This window comes from Narcine bancroftii, chromosome 5 (genome assembly GCF_036971445.1).
Source record: "Narcine bancroftii isolate sNarBan1 chromosome 5, sNarBan1.hap1, whole genome shotgun sequence".
Lineage (NCBI taxonomy): Eukaryota > Metazoa > Chordata > Chondrichthyes > Torpediniformes > Narcinidae > Narcine > Narcine bancroftii.
In genome coordinates, this window is record NC_091473.1 from 192,713,669 (window position 1) to 192,741,235 (window position 27,567).

Consider the following 27,567-nt stretch of genomic DNA (forward strand, 5'->3'; position numbering starts at 1 on the left):
TAATCCTGCTTACACCCCTTCTTCGGCTCTCCTAATTTCCTTTTTAAAAAAAAAAAAAAAAAATAAAAAATAAAATAAAAAAATAAAAATTAAAAAAAAAATAAAAAAAAAAATAAAATAAAAAAAATTAAAAAAAAAAATAAAAAAAAAATAAAAAAAATTAAAAAATAAAAAATAAAAAAAAATAAAAAAAAAATATAAAAAAAAAAAAAATAAAAAAAATATAAAAAAAAAAAAAAAAATAAAAAATAATAATAAACCTCCTTCCTGTTAGCTGTATAATCTTCTAGATCTCTAACCTTGTTCAAGCTTTTTTTCTTGACTAGATTTAGCACGGTTCCTGTACCCCAGCATAACTTCCCTGTCTCATTGGAATGTACCTATACAGAATTCCACACAAATATCCCCTGAACATTCGCCACATTTCTTCCGTACTTTCCCCCGAGAACATCAGTTCCCAATTTAAGCTTACAATTTCCTTTCTGATAGCCTCAAAATTCTCTACTCCAATTAAGCACTTTTTCTAACTGTCTGTTCCCATCTCTCTCCAAAGCTATTGTAAAGGAGCTAGAATTATGATCACTGTCTACAAAATGCTCTCCCACTGAGAGATCCGACACCTGACCAGGTTCATTTCCCAATACTAAATCTCTCCTCTTGTAGGCTTATCTAAATATTGTGACAAGGAACCTTCCTGAACACAAACTCCACCCCATCTACACCCCTTGTTCTTGAGAGATACCAAGTGATATATGGGAAATGTCCATCACCATTAATATTATATTCTGCCGTCATATTTGACCAACCAAAATGAATCACTTTACACTTATCTATTATTCACCTTTCCAGGATTTGTTCCCAACCTCCACTCATAGAGACTCTATAAGACAATCCACGACGCCCGCCTTTTCTGCAGCTGTGACTCTATCTCTGATCAACAGGGCTGTGCCCCCCCACCTCTTTTGCCTCCTCCTTGTCCTTTCTGAAACCTCTAAAACTGGCACCTGAAGTAACCATTCCTGTCCCTGACCCATCCAATTCTCTAATGGCCACCACATCACTGATCTAAGCTCATCCACTTTGTCACAATATTCCTTGTGTTAAAATAGATACATCTCAAATCGTCTGTCTGAGCGCTTCCCTTCTCTATCACCTGCCTATCCCTCACAGACTGATCTTCCAGCTTTCCCTACTTGTGAGTCAACTGCCTCTTCTTCCCATCTCTTCAATTTAGTTCCCACCCCCCCCCCCCCCCCAAACAACTCCAAGTTAAAACTCTCCCAGAGCCTTAGCAAACCTCACCAGGATATTGGTTTCCCCTGGGATTTCAGTGCAACCTCTCTTTTTGTATAGGTCACACCTGCCCTAAAAGAGGTCCCAATGGTCCAGAAATCTGAATCCCTCAGTCACCCATTTATTCTCCCCCTCATTCTATTTTTACACTCACTGTCGCTTGGCACAGGTAGTAATTCTGAGATTACTACCTTTGTGGTCCTGTTTCTCAACTTCCTAACTCCTGTTGTCATTTTTCAGGACCTCTTCCCTTTTTCTACCTATATCATTGGTACCAATGTGTACTAGGGCCTCTGGCTGTTCTCTCTCCCACTGCAGGATATCCTGGACCTGATCTGAAACATCTTAGACCCTGGCATCTGGGGGGGGGGGGGGGGGGGGGGAACCTACCATCTGAATTCCTTTCCTGCATTCACAGAATCCCCCTATCACTACTGCCTTCCTCTTCCTTTCCCTACTCTTCTGAACCACAGGCTGGACTCTGTGCCAAATTACTGGAAGGATATCATTAAGATTGAAAGAATGCAGAAAAGATTTACTAGGATGTTGCCGGGTCTTCAGGAGTTGAGTTATAGGGAAAGATTTAAGACTTTAATCCTTGGATCAAAGAAGAACAAAGGAGATTTGATAAAGAGTTTTATAAAATTGAGAAGTATAGACAGAGTAAATGAGTAGATTAGGAGTTAAATATGAGAGGACATGGCTTTAGGGTGAAAGAAGAAACATTTAGAGGGAACATTACAGGAAGCTTCACCTCGAGTGGTGGGAGTGTGGAATGAGCTGCCATTGATGCGTTAAATGTGGGCTCACTCTTACATTTTAAGGGATAGATACATGGATGGGAGAGGGCTGGAAGGTTATGGAATGGGTGCAGGACTAATGGAATGATTCAGCACAGAATGGAAGGGCTGAATGGCCTGTTTTCAGTGCTGTAGTGTTCTATAGAAAGGAAAAATAGTAAAATTTGACTATTGTGTGCAATTTTATTTTTTAATTTAGACATACTGGCCCATGCCTCCTGGTTACACCCAATTGACCTACAACTCTGGTTTTGGAGGGTGGAAGGAATCCCCACTTAGATACAGGGAGAACGTTCCAACTCCTTTCAGGCCGTACCAGATTTGAACTGGCGCTGTAATAGTGTTGCACTAACCGTGCAGATGTGAAAGAGATCACAGCATAGTTTGGCCCTTCTAGTCTGTGCCAAAGTATTTTTCTGACAAGTCCCACTGATCTGCACCCAGTCCCTATTCCTCCATACCCCTTCCATCTATGTACCTGTCCAGATTTTTCTTAAATGTCAAAATCGTGCCTGCATTTACCAATTCAGATGGCAGCTCATTCCACATTCCCACTTAACTAGTGGTTTTCAGATTTTTTTTTCTTTCCACTCACATATCACCGTAATCCCTATGCCATAGGTGCTCTGATTAGTAAACTCTGTAATTAGAAAGAAAATGTTTGAAGACTAATTGACTCGTTATGTGCATGGTTTCAGAGCTCCAAAGGAAATGGGCCAATGACGATTTTTCTCAAGCAAAATATTTCAGTAACATTCGGGTCTAGAGCAGTGGTTCTCAACCTTCCCTTCCCACCCACATCCCACCTTAAGCAATCCCTTACTAAGTGCAGAGCACCAGTGGCATAGGGATTACTTAAAGTGGGATGTGAGTGGAAAGAAAAGGGTTTAGAACCACTCACCTAAGGGGTATTGGATCAAGATTTAAGGAGTAAGGAATTTCTCCCAGAGTAGTAGATCTGTGGAATTCTCTGCCCAAGGAAACAGCAGAGGTATTTAAACTGATTTTTGAATTGTATGGGTATTAGGGGCATTGGGAACAGGAGGGGGCAGGCGTGGGAAGGGGAGGTAGTGGGTAGTTAAGAGCAGAATCCATGGCCTTATTGAATAGCAGAGCTACTCAATGTCTGAAAAATGGGACATTTCCCGGTTTTTAATGGGAAAGTGAAGCGGAGGGTAGAGATCAAAAAGGGGAGGGAGGGAGATCAAAGTGCACATTTCAATTTAACCTCCAATTAACTTGTGCTGCAACAATCTTGATAAAGTATGACTGGTGCTGTCTGTAAGGAGTTTGTACGTTCTCCCCGTGTCTGTATGGGCTTCCTCCCACCCTTAAAACCTCCGGGGATTGTATGTTAATTGGTGTATTTGGGCTCGTGGGCCAGAAGGGCCTGTTTGTTTAATTTAATGTGCCTGGTTCATGAGGATTTCACACACAACTGATGCTCGTTTACCTTTATTCCACAAGGCAGCAGCTGAACATATCCATGACTATCTGTTAAAGCACCTCCCAGAGCAGTTACCTTGTTTATACAATGCTTTACATTCACATGCCATTGATAAAACAGCTGCTCTGGTGCATGAAGTTACAGTCTGGTTCAACACCCAGGCTAAGTGTCATTTGTCTGGAATTGGTGTTTCTGACAGGGAGATACGAGCTCATGAACTCTACTCCCTTTTGAAACTCCAATCCAATTTTGATAGCCCCCTCTTGGATGGTACAAATGGTCTGTGAAATCTGTTCCAACCCCTGATGACTGTCCAGGGAAGTATGGATGGCCGGTGCAGGGGTTCCAGACTGGGTTCTGATGGGGGTGCTGGGACAAAATGGGAGATGTCTCATGCCACACCAGAGGAAAGAGTGAAGCAAACAGTGACAAGTAGTCAAACCACCAAGGAATGGAACGGAGCTTCACCGGCAAGGTTATGACCCTACCAGCACCAGTGCAGAAACCTGGGCGACACCTGACACCATCTTCCCCCCCACCCACCACACCGAGTAACAGTCCTCTATACCTGGCACTGTGCCAGAACCATAGTTTAAACTTGCAAACATTCTTTAATTTCTGTAAACTGCAGTTCTTGCAAGCTGACTTTAAATAGACTCTGAAAAAGCAGAGGAGGATTCTGTAGGCTGTCGCAGAGATGGTCCACTATATCATCCCACTAACAGGGTGGTGATAATCATCGTTCCCTTAATCAAATTTAGCCTTTGTTTGCCATGTTGTCCATTAGATAAAGCCTGGTTCGAGTCTGTGGCCCGGTTAAGGTTTCAGCTTCAGCCATGGATGGGAGATGGTGAGGATGGAGAGGATAGAGGAGGAGAGGCCGCAGAAGGCCACCACACCAGGGCTGTTCTTCAGCAAGCCCAGCCGGTTCAGGGGGATGAAGACATCGCAGCAGTTCTTCAGGATGTCCAACAGCAGGGGTGGGTTGGCCCGCAGCACATGGCAGAGCAGCTGGAGCCGGCCCACGGGGGTGCCGGCAGTACCACCAACAGTGCCGTTGCCTCCCTCCGCCTTGCTGCGGCTCCTCACCTCGCGCTCTGCCAGCAGGCTGAGCTCATAGGCGTCACGGCTCAGGTTCATGAGCAGGGCGAAGAGGTAGTACCTGGAACGGGTGGAGGCATCAGTCAGAGTACACCAGAGAAGCGGAACAGGCATCTGGAGACGTGCGATGGTCATGGGAGGGTTCGGACTTGGGGACAGGGGTGCTTGGAAGTTGAAGGGTGGAGGCAAGCCCAGTGACAGAGCACCAAGCCAGATATTGAACTATAGCATGGCAGGGAGGGCTCTGGGGGATACAGAGGGGTTTACAGAGATAGGGAGGAGTGGAGGGGACTGGATGGGGGTTACAGAGGGGTGTAGGGAATTGGAGTAGGTTACAGAGACCAGGAGAGGCGGAGGGGACCGGGAGGTGAAGTTGCGGAGATAGGGAGGGGTGTCGGGTTCAGAGGTGGTTGCAGTGGCAGTGAAGGGGGTTACAGTGACAAGGATGGGAGGACTTATGGAGGTTTGAGACAGGGAGATTATAGAGCAGTGGTTCTCAACCTTTTTATTTTCATTCACACCCATCCCACTTTAAGAATTTCCGTGCCATCGGTGCTCTGATTGGTAAGGGATTGCTTAAGGTGGTATGTGGATGGAAAGAAACAGTTTGAAAACTGTTCCTCATTGACTCGTTATGTGCACCATTTCAGAGCTCCAAAGGAAATGGGCCAATGACGATTTTTCTCAAGCAAAATATTTCAGTAACATTTGGGTCTAGAGCAGTGGTTCTCAACCTTCGCTTCCCACTCACATTCCACCTTAAGCAATCCCCTTACTAATCACAGAGCACTGATGGCATAGAGATTACTTAAAGTGGGACGTGAGTGGAAAGAAAAAGGTTGAGAACCACTGGGTTAGAGAGAGATGGAGGGAGGGAAGGGTGAGATTACAGACACTGGGGGATTAAGAGATAGAAATGGGTATAGGAGAGATGGGGGGGTGCAGGAATTGTAGGTTACAGAGGCAAGGAAGGGTTTTGTGAAGGGGCATACCGAGAGAGGGAGGGGGATGACAGATTGGGATTAGTGCAGGGGTCCAGAGAGGGTGTGTAACAGAGGGATGGGATGAAGGATTGAGGGTTAGGGATAGGGAGAGATGTGTGAAACGGATTACAGAGAGAGGGAGGGGTTAAAGATCAGAGAGGGTTACAGAAGTGGGCACAAATATGTTAAAAGACATTTTGAACTGATACATGGAAAGGAAGCGTTCAGGAGGTAGACCAAATACAGTTGTGGACCAGAGCTGGTGGTGTGCTCTACAACAGTGGGACAGAAGAGGGGAGGGCCCACCTGAAAGACCGCCGGCTCCACTTGTCTTGGTCCAACGTTGGGGCCAGGCCCACCTTACCAGCCCACAGTAGGTTGTCGCAGCCGAGGTACATAGCCCGGTTCAAATGGCTGATGGTGATACAGAACCGCAGCACCAGGTCCGACAGGTGAACTGCCCTCTTGGCAGCCTCCAGCGACTCCGCCGAGTTCCCCAACCTGAACACTTGTGGAAGAGGCAAACAGGTGTCCCACAGCACTCAAAGCTCCCCTCCATCTGCAGTATACAGTGCAGTCCCCAACATGACATTAACGCAGTGTCTCCTAGAGCTCCAGTGGCGTAATCGGTTAGCGCGCGGTACTTATACAACACAGTGTCTCCTAATTCCACTCACTCCTGTTGGGATTGTGACTGCAGAATTGCTCACGGCTACCCTCTCTCATGTGAAGCTCTTCCTCATCGCTCCCTCAGAACTGCACTGGCCTTTGGGCTGAGCTTTCAATTTCATGTCCTTGTGCCCCAGGAAGAGGGGAGCAGGCATTGTAAGGATTTCTGGGACCATAATGTGCTAGCTGGAGCTGCTGCAGATCCATGGAGACATTGTGGTCCCCCGTGGGGTCCAAACGCTCAGTCCGACTGCAATGGTTCTGTACAGGCTTTAAAACTGCCCTTTAAAGGAGCCAATGGTGGTGTAATCTAAAATCCACAGACCGCGGGGTCTGGACCCAAAGTGGCAGTGCCGATGATCAACAGCAACCATGGAGGGTTGCAAACTCCAGGGAAGCAGAGGACTGACGCAGGGTGCTAGAAAATGGGGAGAACAAACCCCCACCCCCCCCAACCCCGGCCCCGCCAGAGGCGATGACCCACAGGATAGTGGCCACAGCAGCGGACCAGTGAGGGGTTCTGCAGCTGAAGAAGACACAGGCAATTCGAGGAACCCACGCGGGCTGCGGACTGCAGGAGCCCGCGGTCAACTGATTCACACTGGGCTGGAGACTGGCTGAAGGGATACCAGGTACTGGAAGCGGGATGCAAGAGAGCGCTGAGAGCACTGACGGGCTCCTGATTGTGTCAGGGGGTTCAGATCTGGAGCTTGTGCTGAGTGAGTGCTGGAAGCAAATCCACAGACTCTTGGAGACTCTGGAGGTCTTTCTTTTGCTTCTCTTTCTCTGACTGTAAGAGGAGTCCAGAAATTGCTAATGGCAGACTAAAGGCAATTCCATTTAGTATTCAACTTTTTATTATATGACAAGAAAGGAATCTTCCATCTTATACACTGAGTAACTGCATTCCAACCTGGGACCATTTATCATCTTTAACAAGAAATGCAATTACAAGAAATCACATTTGTACAATACTAAAAGGTACTTCTTGTTACACACTACTTACAGGTTGAAACTACAACAGTTATCACTGTCCAGGACAAACAAAGCGCCTGTGGAGCCATTGGTCCAAGAAATCTCGCAGTGTACCCGTGAAAACCGCTTGCTCCTCCAGTGACAAACAGGCATGGACTTAATACCAGAAACAGGCAGTCTATTCTAACCTGGGTGTGTGTGATGGGACAGTATGGAGGGTGCTTCACTCCGTGCCTGACCCCGAGAATGTGTGATGGGAAGTTGAAGAGGGAATTCATTCCGTGTCTGAAACCAGGAATGTGTGATGGGACGGTGTGGAGGGAACTTCACTCTGCGTTTGACCCCGGGAGTGTGTGATGGGACAGTGTGGAGGGAACTTCACTCTGTGTCTGACCCCGGGAATGTGTGATGGGACGGTGTGGAAGGAACTTCACTCTGTGTCTGACCCCGGGAGTGTGTGATGGGACAGTGTGGAGGGTGCTTCACTTAGTGTCTGACCCCGGGAGTGTGTGATCGGTCAGTGTGGAGGGAGCTTCATTCTGTGTCTGACCCTGGGAAGATGTGGAAGGAGCTTAACTCTGTGTCTGACCCCGGGAGTGTGTGATGGGACGGTGCAGAGGAAACTTCACTCTGTGTCTTACCCCGGGGGTGTGTGATGGGACAGTGTGGAGGGAGCTTCACTCCGTGTCTGAACCCGGGAATGTGTGATGGGAAGGTGTGGAGGGAGCTTCACTCCATGTCTGACCCCGGGAATGTGTGATGGGACATGTGGAGGGAGCTTCACTTTGTGTCTGACCCCTGGAGTGTGTGATGGGACAGTGTGGAGGGAGCTTCACTCTGTGTATGACCCCAGGAGTGTGTGATGGGACGGTGTGGAGGGAACTTCACTCTGTGTCTGACCCCAGGAGTGTGTGATGGGACGCTGTGGAGGGAACTTCACTCTGCGTCTGACCCCGGGAGTGTGTGATGGGACAGTGTGGAGGGAACTTCACTCTGTGTCTGAACCCGGGAAAGTGTGATGGGACGGTGTGGAGGGAACTTCACTCTGTGTCTGACCCCGGGAGTGTGTGATGGGACAGTGCGGAGGGAACTTCACTCCGTGTCTGACCCCGGGAATGTGTGATGGGACAGTGTGGATGGAGCTTCACTCCGTGTCTGACCCTGAGAGTGTGTGATGGGAAGGTGTGGAGGGGGCTTCACTCTATGTCTGACCCCTGGAGTGTGTGATGGGTCATTGTGGAGGGAGCTTCACTCTGTGTCTGACCCTGGGAAGGTGTGGAGGGAGCTTAACTCTGTGTCTGACCCCGGGAGTGTGTGATGAGACGGTGTGGAGGGAGCTTCACTCCGTGTCTGACCCCGGGAGTGTGTGATGGGACGTGTGGACGGAGCTTCACTCTGTGTCTGACCCCGGGAATGTGTGATGGGACAGTGTGGAGGGAGCTTCACTCCGTGTCTGACCCCGGGAATGTGTGATGGGATGGTGTGGAGGGAACTTCACTCTATATCTGACCCCGGAAGTGTGTGATGGGACAGTGCGGAGGGAACTTCACTCCGTGTCTGAACACGGGAATGTGTGATAGGATGGCGTGGAGAGGGCTTCATTCAGTGTCTGACCCCAGGAGTGTGTGACGGGTCAGTGTGGAGGGAGCTTCATTGTGTCTGACACTTGGAAGGTGTGGAGGGAGCTTAACTCTGTGTCTGACCCCAGGAGTGTGTGATGGGATGGTGCGGAGGGAGCTTCAGTGTCTGACCCCGGGACGTGTGTGATGGGAATTTGGGAAGGGAACTTCACTCTGTGTCTGACCCCGAGAGTGTGAGATGGGTCAGAGTGGAGGGAGCTTCACTCTGTGTCTGACCCCGGGAGTGTGTGATGGGAAGGTGTGGAGTGGGCTTCACTCTGTGTCTGGCCCCGGGAGTGTGTGATGGGACGGGGTGGAGGGAGATTCACACCGTGTCTGACCCCAGGAATGTGTGATGGGAAGTTGTGCATGGAGCTTCACTCCGTGTCTGACCCCGGGAGTGTATGATGGGACAGTGTGGAGGGAGCTTCAGTCTGTGTATGACCCCGGGAGTGTGTGATGGGACGGTGTGGAGAGAACTTCACTCTGTGTCTGACCCCAGGAATGTGTGATGGGACGCTGTGGAGGGAGCTTCACTCCGTGTCTGACCCCGGGAGTGTGTGATGAGAAGGTGTGGTGGGGGCTTCACTCTGTGTCTGACCCCAGGAGTGTGTGATGGGTCATTGTGGAGGGAGCTTCACTCTGTGTCTGACCCTGGGAAGGTGTGGAGGGAGGTTAACTCTGTCTGACCCCTGGAGTGCGTGATGGGACGGTGCAGAGGGAACTTCACTCTGTGTCTGACCCCGGGAGTGTGTGATGGGACAGTGTGGAGGGAGCTTCACTCTGTGTCTGACCCCAGGAGTTTGTGATCGGTCATTGTGGAGGGAGCTTCACTCTGTGTCTGACACTGGGAAGGTGTGGATGGAGCTTAACTCTGTGGCTGACCCCAGGAGTGTGTGATGGGACGGTGCGGAGGGAGCTTCACTCAGTGTCCGACCCCGGGACGTGTGTGATGGGAAGGTGGGGAGGGAACTTCACTCTGTGTCTGACCCTGGGAGTGTGTAATGGGACGTGTGGAGGGAGCTTCACTCCGTGTCTGACCCCAAGAATATGTGATGGGACAGTGTAGAGAGAGCTTCACTCTGTGTCTGACCCCGGGAGTGTGTGATGGGACAGTGTGGAGGGAGCTTCACTCTGTGTATGACCCCGGGAGTGTGTGATGGGACGGTGTGGAGGGAACTTCACTCTGTGTCTGACGCCGGGAGTGTGTGATGGGACAGTGTGGAGGAAGCTTCACTCTGTGTATGACCCCGGGAGTGTGTGATGGGACGGTGTGGAGGGAACTTCACTCTGTGTCTGACCCCGGGAATGTGTAATGGGACGGTGTGGAGGGAACTTCACTCTATATCTGACCCCGGGAGTGTGTGATGGGACAGTGCGGAGGGAACTTTACTCCATGTCTGAACCCGGGAATGTGTGATGGGACAGTGTGGAGGGAGCTTCACTCTGTGTCTGACCCCGGGAATATGTGATGGGACATGTGGAGGGAGCTTCACTCCGTGTCTGACCTCGGAAGTGTGTGGTGGGATGGCGTGGAGAGGGCTTCATTCAGTGTCTGACCCCGGGAGTGTGTGATGGGTCAGTGTGGAGGGAGCTTCATTGTGTCTGACCCTGGGAAGGTGTGGAGGGTGCTTAACTCTGTGTCTGACCCCAGGAGTGTGTGATGGAACGGTGCGGAGGGAGCTTCACTCAGTGTCTGACCCCGGGAGTGTGTGATGAGACATTTGGAGGGAGTTTCACTCCGTGTCTGACCCCGGGAGTGTGTGATGGGACAGTGTGGAGGGAGCTTCACTCCGTGTCTGACCGTGGGAGTGTGTGATGGGACGGTGTGGAGGGAGCTTCACTCCGTGTCTGACCCCGGGAGTGTGTGATGGGACGGTGTGGAGGGAGCTTCACTCCGTGTCTGACCCCGGGAGTGTGTGATGGGACGGTGTGGAGGGAGCTTCACTCCGTGTCTGACCCCGGGAGTGTGTGATGGGACATGTGGAGGGAGCTTCACTCTGTGTCTGACCCCGGGAATGTGTGATGGGACAGTGTGGAGGGAGCTTCACTACTTGTCTGACCCCGGGAATGTGTGATGGGATGGAGTGAAGGGAACATCACTCTATATCTGACCCCGGGAGTGTGTGATGGGACAGTGCGGAGGGAACTTTACTCCGTGTCTGAACCCGGGAATGTGTGATGGGACAGTGTGGAGGGAGCTTCACTCTGTGTCTGACCCCGGGAATATGTGATGGGACATGTGGAGGGAGCTTCACTCCGTGTCTGACCTCGGAAGTGTGTGGTGGGATGGCGTGGAGAGGGCTTCATTCAGTGTCTGACCCCGGGAGTGTGTGATGGGTCAGTGTGGAGGGAACTTCATTGTGTCTGACCCTGGGAAGGTGTGGAGGGTGCTTAACTCTGTGTCTGACCCCAGGAGTGTGTGATGGGACGGTGCGGAGGGAACTTCACTCTGTGTCTGACCCCGGGAGTGTGTGATGGGACAGTGTGGAGGGAGCTTCACTCCGTGTCTGACCCCGGGAGTGTGCGATGGGACGGTGTGGAGGGAGCTTCACTCCGTGTCCGTCCCCGGGAATGTGTGATGGGACATGTGGACGTCTTTTACTGTGTTGAGCCAATGGTTATGATTGTTGATGCAGCATCGTCTTCCTCTGTGCCTGATTTCCCCCCAAGCGGGGAAGCGAACTGGCATACTCACGTTTGCGTCCCAGGCTCAGGTGAGCCTCTAGCTGTTTGAGACGCTGGACCAGCTCAAGGCTTGCCCCACTCTTCTGGAGTGAGTAGGCCAGTAACGCAGAGGCATACTGTGCCGCCCTGTAACACAAGCAGTTACCTTCTCAAACTCTGCTTCTGCTCCACCCCCTCCCCCCCGCTCCCCCCCCCCTCCCCCCCCCCCCCCACAACCAACCACTCCCCAGCCCTATTCACAGTTGAACAGCATGCAAACAGGCCCCTCAACCCAAGTCTTCCATGCTGGATCTCCTAATCCCATTTGGCCTGTATCCATCTGAACCTTGCCCATTCACGTCCCTCTCTCAATGTCCTTTATACCCTGAGGAAACGATTGGTAATTAGCCTCAGTGCTCTCCACCCACACCTTCATTCCCAGCAAGGTACGGACTTGACTAAACTTCTGTTTGAGCTGGGTCTTTCCGTTTGGAGCGAAGGACAAGGGGAGACATGGTTATGAGAGGCATAGATAAGGTGGACGGCCAGCGCCTTTTTCCCCAGGACAGGAATAGCAAACACCAGAGGACGTCTGTACAAAGTGAAGGGATGGAAGTTTAGGGAAGCATTAAGGGTACTTTAAAAAAAAAAAGTTTTGGGTGTCTGGAAAGTACATTTAAAATTTTAAATTAAGACATCAGCATGGTAACAGACCATGTCGACCCTCGAGTGAGTGCCACCCAATTTACACCCAATTAATCTACGCCCCTTGTATGTTTTTGAAGGGTGAAAGGAAACTGGAGCCCCCAGGGAGAAACTTACAGCCAGCGCGGAGTTCAAACCCTGATCACTGGCGCAGTAAAGGCGTTGCACTAAATGCTATGCCAATCACGTGGTAGAGGGTAAAACCTTAGGGGCACACAGCTGAAAGAAAAATAGAGGGTTATAAGGTAGGAAAGGCTTGATTTTTTTTTGGGTTGGAATACATAGATTGGCACAACATCAAGGGTCGAAGGGGCTGAACTGCATTGTAATGTGATGTTTTGTCTGTGAGAGGAAAAAGCATGCTGGAGAAACTCAGCAGGTCACACAGCATACTTTATATAGCAAAATAAAGATACATAACCAACGTTTTGGGCCTGAGCCCTTCATCGCGATTCCGTAAACGTTCAAAATTCCAGATGCCAGAAATCTGGACCACCTGAGAATCCGACCTCAAAAATTGGCTTACGTGGGCGTGCGCAAGTGCCACAAACGCACAGCAGTCACAACGACCACTTGGAACTTGCGGAAATGTAAGAAAAAATATTTGCTCTTTGCATTTTGTATGAAAAAATGTTTCACTAATAAACGACCTCCTTGAATTTTAAAAGATTTGCTGGAAAATTCACTAACTCATTCCCCGAGCAGTCTGGATTTTAGGACTTTTAACGCAGATGTAAAACGTAGGCAGGTCTCTGAATAAAATTGGGGGTGTGGGGGGGAGAGTGGGGTAACAGGCAGGGGTAGGATCATGGGGTTACAGGCAAGAGGTAACAGGTGGAAAAGAGAGGGGGACACACCAGGAAGCAGGGGGCGGAGGGATGAATCTGAGAATGGAGAGGAAAGGGGGTGGAGATCTGCAGGAAGGGAGGGATTGGGAAGAGAGGGAGAATGGGGAGTGGTCTAGCAAAAACCGAAGAAGTCGACGTTAATGCCATCCGGGTGGAGAGTGCCCAGATGGAATATTAGGTGCTGCTCCTTCAATTTACGCGTGGCCTTGGTTTGACAGTGCACGAGGCCCTAGACAGACATGTCTAGCATGGGAGTGGGGTGCAGAATTAAAATGGTGGGCCACTAGGAAATCCCAGTCATTGAAGTGGACCTAGCGAAGGTGTTCAGTGATCTCCCAGTCTGCTTCCAATGTAGAGGAGGCCACAACGGAAGCACCGGATGAGGTCAACGGCTCGCGCAGATTCAAAAGTGGCGTGGCTTCACTTGTCGGGACTGTTTGAGTCTGCGAATGGTGGTGAGGGAGGAGGTGTGGACACTTCCTGTGGTTGTAGGGGAAGGTGCCCAATGGGCGATTAGTGGGAAGAGGTGAGTGAGTCACGGAGGGAACGGTCCCTACGGGAGGTGGAGAGGGGTCGGTGTGTCTAGTGGTGGGATCACATTGTAGGTGGTGGAAATTTACTTCGATCATAATGACTGAAGATTTTGGTGTTTCACTCCCTTCTCTCTGTGGGAACTGTGCATGAACTGCCTGCCACACTGCCAGGCTATTACTTCCATGGCATTTTTCCCCAAGTGTGCAGAGTCAATAATTTTAAAAAAAATTAGAAAGCTTCAAACCCTGGTCCTCTGCACCTCCCTCTGCAACTGGATCCTTGACTTCCTCATCAGAAGACCACAGTCAGTACAGATCGGTAACAACATTTCTTCCTCACTAATGATCAATGCTGGCACACCTTAAGGATGCGTGCTTCACGCATGGCTCAACTCACCCGACACCATGACTAGGCACAGTTCAAATGTCGCCTACAAATTTGCAGATGACACCAGGGTCATCGACATCGAATAAGGAGGGAGATAGATCAGCTGGTTGAGAGGTGTCACAACCACAACACTGCACTCAACGTTAACAAAACTAAGGATTGTGGACTTCGGGGGGGGCGGGGGTGGGAAATCAAGAAAATACAAACCAGTCCTCATCAAGGAGAAAGGGTTAAGAATTTCAAATTGCTGAATGTCAATGCCCCTGAAAATCTATCCTGGAGTCTGCACGTCGATGCAATCATGAGGAGTTTGAAGAGACCCAGTTCATCACCAAAGCCGTGCAAATTTCTACAGGTGTACCGTGGAGAGTATTCTGACCGGTTGCATCACTGTCTGGTATAGAGGTGTCAATGCAGGGACAGGAAAAAAGACTACAAACTGTTGTGAACTCAGCCAGCTCCATCAAAGGCCTTCGTCTTCACTCCCATCGAGGACAGCTACAAGAGGCAGTGTCTCAGGAAAGCAGCCTCCATCTTCAAGGAGCCTCACCAACCAGACCAGGCCCTCTTCACACTACTAGTACACTCAAGGGTACAAAAACAACTTCTTCCCTTCCGCCATCAGATTTCTGGATGGACAATGAACCTCAGATGCTATCTCAGTTTTTCTCTTTTGCACTAATTATTTATTTTTAAATACTGTATTTGCAGAACTGGCATTTATAGCAGTTTTGCACCTGTAATGCACAAAACTGCTGCCACAAAGCAACACATTTCATGACACACATCCAGGACAAAACTACTGATTCTCATTCCGCTTCCCAACTCAGGTTATACCGGAATGCTTCCTGGAGGACACCAGCTTCCAAACCCAACACCAATCATCTTGTCACTGCCTCCTGCACCTATAATGAGCTTGCCAGCTTCATCCGCTTTGCGTAGGAGGGAAGGAGAGACGGAGAAAGAGAAAAGGAGTGGGGTTTAATGGAAACAGGGGAAGTCAATATTACTGCCATTCCGCTGGAGGTAGCCCAGACTGAAGAGGAGGTGTTCCTCCAATTTGGGCGTAGTCCCAGTCTGGCAGTGCATGACTCCATGGACAGACAGGTCAACACATCCACGCTACTGAGGTGGATGGAGCCAAGGGTGCCATCTCCCAATCTGCCACCAGTGCCTCCAATGTAGAGGAGACCATAACAGGAGGATTGGATGCAGTATATGACCCCTGTAGCTCCAAAAGTGAGGGGATCCTTCACTTGGAACTACGGTGTGGGGCCTCGAGAGGTGGTGAGGGAAGTATGGAAGCGAGTGAAGCAGCCGCTGCTGACAAAGGGGTCTCTCTCTCTCTCTCTTCCCTTTTCCCTCTATCTCCTTTCACAGAGTCAACATCAATTCTCACCTTACCTCTTATCAAATACAATTAACAATTTTTGTCTGTTGTTCTCCTCAGGCTTTCTTTCCCCAGCTTTTAATTCAGACTACTCTTTTTTTTCCCCACTAATACATTAGTTCTATATCTGTACCCCCTCTGGATGCTGCAAGACCTGCTGAGTTCCTCCAGCATCTCTGTGTTTTGACTACAATCCCACCGCCTGCAGACATTAGTGTTTCACTCTTATTCGCCCGGCCTCTTTAATTCAAGAGCCTGCAACATTTTTTTTCCTCATACCTTGACGAAAGGCTCAGGTCCAAAACATTGAACCATATAATGCTACAGCACAGAAAACAGGCCATCCAGCCCCTCTAGTCTGTGCTGACCATCATCTCCCTAGTTCCACTGACTTGTTCCCATTCCATAACAATCCAGGCCTCTCCCATCCATGTACCTATCCAATTTATTCCCCAAAGCTCACGATCGCGGCCGTATTCACATTAGATGGCAGCTCATTGGATACCCCTTACCTCCTGCAGATGCTGCAGGATCTGCTGAGTTTCTCCAGCGTTCTGCACCATCATTCTCTGCCTTCTATCATAATGCAATCGTGAAGAAGGCTCGCCAAGCGGCTACACTTTGTGAGGAACTTCGGTGGTCAGTGAAGACTTGAGAAACATCTACAGGTGTACCATGGAGAGCATTCTGCCTGGTTGCATCACCGCTGCTTACAGAAACGCTCAGGACAATTAAAAAATGCCAAAGAGTTATTAACTCGGCCAGCGACTTCACGGGCACCGGTCTTCACTCCATTGAGGACACTTACAAGAGGCGGTGTCTTAAAAAAGCCGCCTCTGTCCTCAAGGAACCCCCCCCCCCCCCAGGCCTTGCCCTCTTCACACTGCTACCATTGGGAAGGAGATACAGGAGCATGAAGATGAGCACTCAGCAACACAAGGACAGCTTCATCCCCCGGCCATCAGATTCCCGAATGGACAATGAACCTATAAGACATGATCACACTTTTTCTCTCTCATTTGCACTAATTAGTTATTTTTAAATATTGCATTTACGCAACTGCCATTTATAGCAATTTTGCACCTGTAATGCACAAAACTGTTGCCACAAAACAACACATTTCATGACACACGTCCAGGACAATAAACCAGATTCTCATTCCGCTTCCCCCATGTTGTCTCAGAACATTTCCTAGAGAACAAAAAAAATCCCAATCACAAAAATGACCCAACACCATCACATTGGTGCTGCCCCCTGCACCCACGATGAGCTCGTCAGCTTTATCCACTTTGCTGCTAACTTTCACCCCGACCTCAGTCTCCCATTCCCACCCCCCACCCCCAGGATCCATTGTCTGAAGAGAGCGTGTCAAAATCATCGAGGACCCCTTCCACCCTGCACACAGCATCTTTCAGCTGCTCCCGTCGGGGGAAGAGATCCAGGAGGATCAGAGCCAGCACCACCAGGCTCGGGAACACTGAATGACCAAAGGAACCGCTCACACTAACCACCCAAGACTCTCATATTCATGAAACAATATTTATTTATTTGTACAAATCTTGTTCTGCCTATATATTGTCTGTCTGTATGTGTGTTATGTCTGGGTGTGTGTCTGCGTATTTTGCACCGAGGACTAGAAAACGCTGTTTCGTTGCGTTGTACTAGTGCAATCAGATGACAATAAACTTGAGTTCACAATTTCACTTACCTGGTTGCCTGTGCCCCTCCCCCTGCCCTTCCTCTTCTCCCCCCACCCCCCCCCACCCCCACCCCACATCTTCTTAATTCAGGTTGCTGCCAGATTTTTTTTGCTCAGGCCCAAAATGTTGGCCAGCTTTGATTTCCTTAAGCAAAACACAAGTCTGCAGACACCGTGGTTGAAGTAAAAACAAACACAATGCTGGAGAAACTCAGCAGGTCAAACAGTCTAAATTATGTAGCAAAGATAAAGATACAGAACCAGCAGTTTGGGCTGGAATGCAATACCTTGATGCTAAAGCCTCCAGAGGATTATTGCTAAGTTTGTCCAGTTTTGGAGTAACTACAGGAAGGATATCAAAAAGATAGAGAGAGTGAAGAGAAGATTTACTAGGATGTTGCCTGGACTTCAGGGAAAGGCTAAACAGGTTAGTTTATTCCCTGGAGCATAGAAGAATGGGGGGAGATTTGATAGAGGTATTTAAAATTGTGAGGGCAATAGACAGAATAATTGTAAATAAACATTTCCACAGAGGAAAGGTGAGATACAAACCAGAGGACATGGCTTAAGTGTGAAAGAGGAAACTTCTTCACACAGAGAGTGGCGGGAGAGTGGAACCAGCTGAAGTGGCTCAATTTTAACATTGAAGGGAAATTTGGACAGGGATATGGATGAGAGAGGTATGGAGGCCGATGGATTGAGTGCAGTTCAGTGGGACTAGGCAAGAAGTAGCAGTTCAGAATAGAGCAGGGGGCCAAGGTGGCCTGTTTTTGCGCTGTAATTGTTCTATGGTCTGTCTACTGCAAAAAAAAACCTCTACACTAAAGAAGTTCCCCTTTGCTAGCCAATGGGCGTTTTCTCTCTCTCTGCTTCCCATCTGTAAACCCTGCTGCTCACAAGCTCATACCTTGATGAAGGGTGTTATATAGAGAATTTAGGTTAAAATGACTTAAGTTAAAATGTGATGATTAATCATAAAAAGGGAAGCCAGAACGGACAGGGAGCTTACTAGCAGCCAAGGACAAAAGGTTCAGCTGAATATGTTTTTTTAAAAACCTATATTTTCATGGTCATAGTGAGAGACATGCAGGAGACAAAGGATTGATAAGAAGGGTGAGAAACAGAATTTAGTGTATGTAGAGTTCACAGCGTACGTAACGAACGTGATAATTAAAAATGCAGTTATACTTAGAATGCTTTTGTAATACTAACCAATTAAAACAGTATTAATAAGAAGGGGAAGGGCAAACAATAAGGGTATAAAAATCAATGCACTGTATGTATCGGGGCTTAACTGGTGAGAAGTCAGTTAAGTCCAACTCTGCAGACTTGTAAATAAAGCTTGTCGTGTCATCAGTTTTAAAGAGACTCATGTGTGAGAAGTTTTATTTCTGACAAATGGGGGCTCGTCCGGGATCTACACTCCGGCCGTGAGGGGAGGCGAGAAGAGGGACATCGGAGGTGGTGCACCCCGCTGAGTTCAGCGGCTCCTAGTCCCTTGCTCGTCGCTTCGGGCGGCTTGAGCGAGTGGTATCCGGACAAGGTGACACGACAAGACGGAGAGGAGAAGGGTGACGGTTCAATCCCCGGGAAGACACCGGTAAGTGACGACTTACGATTGTGGTGTGGGGATTGGGTAACAGGTGTAACGGGATACACCTGTTTGGATAAAAAAACCTAACATAATAGATCAGGTATAGAGCTTTTGTCGTGGCGTGAGGACCCTGTCGTGGGACTCTAGGATAGACCCCAGGGAAACCTCGGCGGTAACCGAAGGAGGGACAGCACCTCCGACGAAGTGCCGAGAAGAGAGGGGTCAACCCCAGGGAAACCTCAGCGGTAACCGAAGGAGGGACAGTACCTCCGACGAGGCGTCTGAGAAGAAGGGAGTAGGGTCCAGAACGAGAGGGTCCTCAGCAACGATAAACAGATTTAGGTGGGAAAATGGGAGGATCAAAATCTAAGGGCTCGTCTGAAAATTCAGGACAATTCCTGGGAGTTCCCCTTGACAGCCCTTTGGGGAGAATGTTTGAAAATTGGGATAGTAAAAGATATCGTGACAAAAACAAGAAAAAGATGGTCCAATATTGTCTCCTTTGGTCGAAACAACCTATTAAAGGTTCCTCGGTCTGGTGGCCGAAATTTGGATCTGATGAGGATTGGGTTAGACAAGCATTAAACATATATGTAAATTCGAGACCAAAGGTGAATCAAGAAGAGTCAGCATATGCATTTTGTTGGGTTCCCTGGCCAGGATCCTTAACAAAATGTTTTAAATTGAGGGTAGCGGGAGAAAAGAAGTGGGAACCTCTGGACAACCTTCCCCCTCCTTATATTCCCCCGGTGCCTACTGCGCCCGAGGAAAGTCATTACCGGAGGGGAAAGGTGATGAATCTGATTGCCCCGAAAGGGGCCGGGGAAAAAAGGATGAATTAAGGGAGTCGGACCCTAAACTTCCACTGGTAAACCGACCCTGGACAAGATCCCAGACTGGTCCAGGACCATCAAAGTTTTCAATAAGCCTAAATCCCCTAAGGGAAGTTCCTATGGGAGGACCGGGAGGGGGAACGGGATATGTGAATGTTCCCCTAACTAGTACAGAGGTGCGGGGATTTAAGAAAGAAATGAAAAAGTTTTTGGAAGATCCTATAGGACTGGCTGAACAGCTCGACCAATTCCTGGGACCAAACACATATACGTGGGAAGAGATGCAGGCAATAATGGGAACATTATTCTCACCCCAGGAGAGGCAGATGATTCAACGGGCTGCCCTCCTCATGTGGGAATATGAACAACCTGGGGACCCTAGACCCCATGAACAAAAATATCCCTTAAAAGAACCCAGGTGGGACAAATGAACACCCGAGGGATTGAAAAGTATGAGACAATATAGAGAGTGGACAATTAAAGGGATACGGGAGGCTGTGCCAAAGGGTCACAATTTTACCAAGGCATTTGGGAACCACCAGGGGAAAGACGAGTCCCCTACTGATTTTTTGGAGAGGGTGAGAAAGAATGTCCAACAGTATGCTGGCGTGGACCCTAGTACACCAATGGGTGAACAGCTTATTCGAATTGAATTTGTTTCCAAATCATGGCAGGACATTAGAAAGAAACTAGAAAAGGAGGAGGACTGGAGCGAAAAACCCCTAAGCGACCTGTTAAAAAAGGCGCAAAAAGTATATGTGCAGAGAGAAGAAGAAGATCAAAAGAGGGCGACAAAGGTTATGGTACAGACTATCCGACAGATGAATGCCGAATCCAGAGGGGAAAGAAAACAAAACCTTCCTCTAAACAATCCAAGATATCCAAGAGAGGGAAGACCCCGGAGGTTCGTTAAGTGCTATTACTGCAATGAGGAAGGACACTTTAAGAGGGAATGCCCCCGATACAAGAGGGAATTGCGTGCCCTCGAACTTATGGAAGAAGATTAGGGGGGTCAGGGGTTCCAAATGTTAGGGACCAAGTATAAGAGGGAACCCCTGGTAAAACTAAAAATTGGTCCCAAGGGAGAAGAGGTGGTGTTTATGGTGGACACAGGAGCGGAACGAAGTAGTGTAATAACTGTGCCAATCGGAACTGAGCCTGTAAAAAGTAATTTGACAATTTCTGGGATAGAAGGGGCTCCCAGAATGGTATCAATAATTCCCCAAGTAACAGTGAAACTGGAAGAAAGAGAAGGGGTACAAGACCTCTTGTTGTTACCGTCGGCTGGATTTAACCTCCTAGGAAGGGACTTACAGGCTCTCCTAGGTTTGGGTGCTCTCCCTATGGACGGAGAAGTGCGAGTCCACCTCTGTGCTCTAAAGGAAGAGGATGAACGGCAGATTGACGAGAGAGTCTGGTATAAGGAGGGAAATCGAGGAGGTCTGGACATCCCACCTTTACATGTCACATTAATACCAGGTCATCAGCCGGTAAGGAAACGTCAGTATCCTATTTCTTTGGAAGGGAGAAAAGGAGACTCTAATACGAGACGGACTATTAGAAGAATGCATGTCACCTTATAACACCCCTATACTCCCAGTGAAAAAGTCAGATGGATCCTATCGCCTAGTTCAGGATCTAAGAAGTTTGAATGCTATTGTTCAGACCCGCCACCCAGTGGTGCCTAATCCCTATACTATTATGAGTCGGATTCCCCCAGACCATGAGTGGTTTAGTGTTATCGACTTGAAGGATGCCTTCTGGACGTGTCCATTAGAAGAGGAAAGTAGAGATATGTTTGCGTTTGAATGGGAAAATCCATGGACAGGTAGACGGAGACAGCTTCGGTGGACTGTATTGCCCCAAGGGTTCACTGAATCTCCGAACCTGTTTGGACAAATGCTAGAACAAATCCTGGTGGACTATCCACAATCTGATGATTCCCAACTAATGCAGTATGTGGACGATTTACTATTATCAGGACCCAAGGAACAAGAAATGAGGGGAGATACAATTAGACTTGAATTATCTGGGGAAAAAGGGTCTACGGGTGTCCAGGAACAAGTTACAGTTCGTTGAGAGAACTGTGGTATATCTGGGACACCAGATAAGTAAAGGACAGAAACGGATTACCCCTGAACGGATTGCGGGAATCACTAGAATGCCGTTACCCCGTAATAAGAAGGAAATAAGACAATTCCTGGGACTCTTAGGTTACTGTAGGTTATGGATAGAGGACTACTCAGCTTTGGTGAAGTTTATGTATGAAAAACTGACAAATGAAAATGAATATCCATTGAAATGGACCCAGGAGGAGGAGGGATGGTTCGAGGACTTGAAGCATCGCCTGACACGAGCCCCAGTACTCACTCTGCCCTCTTTAAAACAGCCCTTCCAGCTATTTGTCACTCATAACCAAGGAACAGCTGTGGGAGTTTTAACACAGGAAAAAGGCGGTCAGCGACACCCAGTGGCTTTCCTTTCCAAAATGATGGACCCAGTGTCTCGCGGATGGCCGACGTGTATCCAGGGAGTAGCGGCTGCTGCTCTGTTGGTAGAGGAAGCACATAAACTTACTTTTGGAGGAAAGATGACTGTGTACACCTCCCATTCTGTGAGTGTTTTATTAACACAAACTGCCCATCGATGGCTGACTGATTCCCGCATATTAAAGTATGAAACCATTTTAATGGTCGGAGAAGATCTACAGTTTGCAAAGATTAATAGCTGCAACCCAGCTCAGTTTTTATACGGCAGTGAAACAGAGAGAGAGGTGGAGCACGACTGTGTCGAGTTGACAGATCTTCAGACCAAGACCCGAGAAGACCTTTGCGATACTCCGCTGGGAGAAGGATATGAATTCTACATTGATGGCTCCGCCAGATGCGTTGACGGAATGAGAAGAAGTGGGTATGCTATAATAGAAGGAAATACTTGGAAAGTAGTAGAATCCACGAGACTACCCGGAAGCTGGTCAGCACAATCCTGTGAACTATATGCCTTGCAGAGAGCCCTCAGAATACTGGCAAAGAAAATTGGAACGATTTACACTGATTCCAAATACGCATACGGGGTAGTGCATACCTTTGGTAAGATCTGGAAGGAGCGTGGTCTAATTACATCAAGAGGAAAGGAATTGGCACACGAACAAATGATTACTCTGACTTTAGAAGCCTTGACATTACCCCAGGAAATAGCAGTGGTCTACATACCAAGCCATCAGAGGGGAGATACCCCGACAGCAATTGGAAACAGACTGGCTGATGAAGAAGCCAAAAGGGCAGCCATGCAATAAGAAGTCCGTTTGCTGACCTTAATTCCAATAAGGCAAGGCATAAAGAAGGCTCCCATTTTCACTGCTAAGGAAGAAAAGGACATGGCTCAGCTGGGCGCAAGCCAGCTGCCTGATGGAACATGGAAGACACCAGATGGAAGAATGGTTCTAAATAAAGAAATAACTCGCAATATTTTAAAACACCTGCATCATCAGAGCCACTGGGGCACCCAAGCCTTATGTGACACAGTGCTTCGAGAATATGTGTGTAAGAGAATCTACACCTTGGCCCAACAGGAGGTGCAGAATTGTCACCTATGCACAAAAATTAATAAGAACGTAATGAGGACAGGGACCATGGGAGGTCAACCATTAGCCATACGCCCTTTTCAACGTATCCAGATCGACTTCACAGAGTTACCTCAAGTCCAAAGATGGAAATATCTGTTGGTGATAATAGATCACTTTACCCGATGGGTGGAAGCCTTCCCAACAGTAAATACTACAGCCTCTACAGTAGCTCGCCTCCTCCTAGAGCAGATAATCCCCAGATATGGTATAATGGATTCTATAGACTCAGACAGGGGTCCACATTTTTCTTCAAAAATCCAGCAATTGATTTGTAATGCATTACAGGTCTCTTGGAAATTACATACCCCTTGGCATCCACAAAGCTCAGGGAGGGTTGAACGTATGAATGGAACACTAAAAATGCAATTGACAAAATTAATGGTGGAAACTAAAATGCCTTGGATAAAGTGTCTGCCCCTGGCTTTATTGAGAATTCGTACTGCCCCACGAAAAGATGTAGGATTGTCCCCTTATGAAATGATGTTTGGACTTCCCTTCTGGAGTACAGTTGAGGGGTGTCCCACCTTGGGGGAAGGGGATATATTTGTTAGGAACTATTTACAGGCACTGTCACGCTCTCTTGCAGATTTACGAAAGAGAGGATTATTGGCACAAACACCGCCTTTAGACTTTTCTTTACACAAAGTGGAACCAGGAGACTGGATTCTCATCAAGACCTGGAAAACTGAAAAACTCCAGCCCCAGTGGGAAGGTCCATACCAAGTTCTCTTAACTACAGAGGCTGCAGCACGAACAAGAGAGAAGGGGTGGACGCACGCATCCAGATTTAAGGGACCTGTAGAGGCGCCTCAGGACCCTGATACGAACTCAGACTGGACTTGTGTTCCTGGAGAAAAACCTCTTACTTTACGATTTCGCAGAAAGACTTGATTCACAATGTTATTGTTATGTTCTTTGATTTTTCTTAGTTTGCCTATGTCTTTATCAGGTGTGAAATGTAAGAAATGCAGAGACACAGTGGTCCTGTTTCAGGACCACATTTGGGGAAGAAAGGAAGGTAATTTCATTTCCCATACCTCAGTTCCTGAGAAATGCTGGGCAGAAAATACCACCCAACATCCATATACCCCTTGTGTGGAAAAAGAAGGAAATAATATGGGTCATTATATACAGATTCCTAATACCACTCCTTTCCCTCTTAACGGTTGGAAGGGTGACTCAGGCCCACCATGCCCTGATGGACTCTGGTTTTGCATACACCAGCGTACTGTTCCAATGAAAAGTTCCACTCCACACTCGAAAGTGCCTGCCCCTTTAAGACAGCCGGACTTAGTTCGAGTCCATCCAAATAACCATGAAAGTTTCGGTCATGCAGTTGGGGGAAATAACCTTTTTGTAGATCTTGCAACTAAAATTGCAGGAACTTTTAATGTAACCAATTGTTGGGTCTGCGGGGGTCCACGGATGAATTCATATCTATATATATTACACACATTTTAAAGAGAGAAAGGGGTGGATTGTTATATAGAGAATTTAGGTTAAAATGACTTAAGTTAAAATGTGATGATTAATCATAAAAAGGGAAGCCAGAACGGACAGGGAGCTTACTAGCAGCCAAGGACAAAAGGTTCAGCTGAATATGTTTTTTTAAAAACCTATATTTTCATGGTCATAGTGAGAGACATGCAGGAGACAAAGGATTGATAAGAAGGGTGAGAAACAGAATTTAGTGTATGTAGAGTTCACAGCGTACGTAACGAACGTGATAATTAAAAATGCAGTTATACTTAGAATGCTTTTGTAATACTAACCAATTAAAACAGTATTAATAAGAAGGGGAAGGGCAAACAATAAGGGTATAAAAATCAATGCACTGTATGTATCGGGGCTTAACTGGTGAGAAGCCAGTTAAGTCCAACTCTGCAGACTTGTAAATAAAGCTTGTCGTGTCATCAGTTTTAAAGAGACTCATGTGTGAGAAGTTTTATTTCTGACAAAGGGCTCAAGCCCAAAAGGTTGGTTCTGTATCTTTGTCCTCGCTACGTAAAATTGGCTGTTTGTCCTGCTGAGTTTTTCCAGCGTGGAGTTTCTACCCCTGGTGAGTGACCTGCTGAGTTTCTCCAGCACATTTGCGCATTGCACTACCATTCTCTGCCTTCTTTCAGAAATTAAACTCTCCCTTCAGCAAATGATTAATTGCTTAGATTAAAACTTTAAACCAGGGGTCAGGGGCCTGAATGAACTTCAGATGCAAAGGGAACGACATACATTGACATCCAGGCACCTCACACTCAATAGGTATTGCAGTTCATCGAGTGCCAGGCTGGCCAGCCAATCAGATGCCCGCTGCTGAGTCTCCCATCCAATCAGATACCATCCGCTGAGCCTCCCAGCTAATCAGATGCCGACCGCAGAGCCTCCCAGTCAATCAGATGCCCGCCACCGAGCCTCCCAGCCCATTAAATGCGAGAGGAGGCGGAACCAGCAACAGATGCTGCACGGTTACTTGGCGGCCTTCTCTGTGAGACCCTCCCCGCTGGCATCTCTCAAGTAAGTCCGGACTCTTCCCAGCCACCGCGCTCCCTCCGGTACCTGAAGAGCCGCTCCCGGCCCTGGCTCGGCGTCGTAAAGCGAACCCAGGCGTCCATGACTAACGCTTTCCCGTCGCGCTTCCCGCTCACGGCGAGGACATTGCCACTCACCACGTGACCGCGGGGGTGGGGCGGGGCGCGGAGTGGCCAACCAACCGCCGCTGCGCTTTCCCCGTGACGTCAGAAGGTGAGCTGATGGAGGCCACGTGACACGGTCCAGCTGGCAGGACACGTCAATCAGAGAGGTCTCGGGAGCGTTACGGTATCAGGATTAGGATTTATTGGTATGAACAAATCACGAAATGCAGCAGCGTCACAGTGCAAACATTTATTTCAACCATCTTATAAAATAAATCGAAATAGTGCAGGGAAAAGACAAGGTGAGGCAGTGTCTGTGGATCATTGATTAAGCCGTCCTTGTGCCGCTAGGTGCTTGTCTTTGGGCTCCTGTAGCTCCTTCCCGATGGTAGCAGAGTGAAAAGGGCATGGTCTGGGTGGTGGGGATGGAGGCTGCTTTCTTAAGACACTGCCCCTTGTAGATGCTCTCAACAGAGTAAAGTCTGGTGCCCGTGATGATGCTGGCCAAGTTAACAACCCTCTGGAGTTCATTCTTGTCCTGAGAGATGGCGCCTCTGCACCATTGTCCCTCCAGCTTCTGATAGTTTACCCATGAGCTTGTTCCCCCACAACCCCCCCCCCCCCCCCCCCCCCCCCGAGTGGGACCCTTGTAGAGCTAGTCAAAAGAACCAAAGACTTGCTGATCCAAACCAAGGCTTTTATTAGCAAAAGACAAGAGCTCTTCACAGGTGGCCGACCAGTCTGGAATGATCCGACCTGGCTAGGGAGACAACCCTTTAAGGCCCAGACAGTAGGCGTGGCTAAGCTCTCAGCCAATCGCTGTAAGCACAGTCATTACATACTCTAGATACTGTAACTATATACATTGGTGATAGGTCTGTACTATCACAACCCTCGACCGTTGAAATCTCCCATCGGTGTCCAAAACTCTGTGCAGTTTTGGCCACTTAACCATAGGAAAGAGATCAACACCAACATAAGGAACAGGAGGAGGAGTCGGCCATTTGGCTCGTCGACCCTGCTCTTCCAATCAATGTGATCACGGCTGATCCGATGATGGGCTCATCCCCACCGACCTGCCTTTTCCCCTTATTCCTGAATTCCCCATCTATGTAAAAATCTACCCAACCTCATCTGAAATATATTTACTGAGATCGCCTCCACTGCTTTAATGGGCAGCGAATTCCACACTCTAGGAAAAGCAGTTCCTTCTCATCTCCATCCTAAGATTCCCATGAATCTTGAGGCTATGTCCCATAGTTCTAGTCTCCCCCACCAATGGAACAACTTACCTTCCTCTATCTTATCTATGCCTTTCATAATTTTTTTACATTTCTATAAGATCCCATCCCATTCTTCTAAATTCCAGCGAGTGCAGTCCCAGACGACTCAATCACTCCTCACAGGCCAACTTCTTATTCCTGGAACCCACGTGGTGACCCCCCTCTGCACCGCCTCCAAAGCCAGTCCATCCTTCTTCGAGTATGGAGGCCAGAATTGCACCCAGTTCTCCAGATGCGGCCTCACCAGGACCTTGTACATTTGCAGCGTAACCTCCCTGATCCTAAATTCAATCCCTCCAGCACTGAAGGTCAACATTCCATTTGCCTTCTTGGTAACCTGCTGCACCTACAAACCAACCTTTTGTGATTCATGCACAAGCTCTCTCACATTCAGCATGGCAGCCCGCTGCAATCACTTGCCATTTAACTAATAATCTGATCTTCCATTCTTCCTTCCAAAATGGATGACCTCACATTTGCCAACA

The 27,567-nt window shown here is 48.3% G+C and overlaps 2 protein-coding genes across 5 annotated transcripts in view; one reads left to right on the forward strand and one right to left on the reverse strand.

Moving 5' to 3' along the window:
• Window positions 1-3,532: 3,532 nt before the first annotated feature.
• On the reverse strand, window positions 3,533-25,884 carry pex11b (peroxisomal biogenesis factor 11 beta). Its single transcript, XM_069940465.1, has 4 exons — window positions 25,723-25,884; window positions 11,586-11,701; window positions 5,931-6,132; window positions 3,533-4,702 (listed from the first exon to the last, which is right to left on the reverse strand). Exons 1-4 carry the CDS (start codon window positions 25,776-25,778, stop codon window positions 4,357-4,359), a joined length of 720 nt encoding a protein of 239 aa, XP_069796566.1. The 5' UTR covers window positions 25,779-25,884; the 3' UTR covers window positions 3,533-4,356.
• LOC138764484 (uncharacterized) overlaps window positions 25,543-27,567 on the forward strand; it is an 89,780-nt gene continuing 87,755 nt past the window's right edge. For all 4 annotated transcript variants that reach the window (XM_069940469.1, XM_069940466.1, XM_069940470.1 and 1 more), the window contains exon 1: window positions 25,543-25,680. In XM_069940469.1, the coding sequence (XP_069796570.1) occupies window positions 25,594-25,680 (87 nt within the window). In that variant the 5' untranslated portion in view covers window positions 25,543-25,593. The remainder of the gene's footprint in view (window positions 25,681-27,567) is intronic.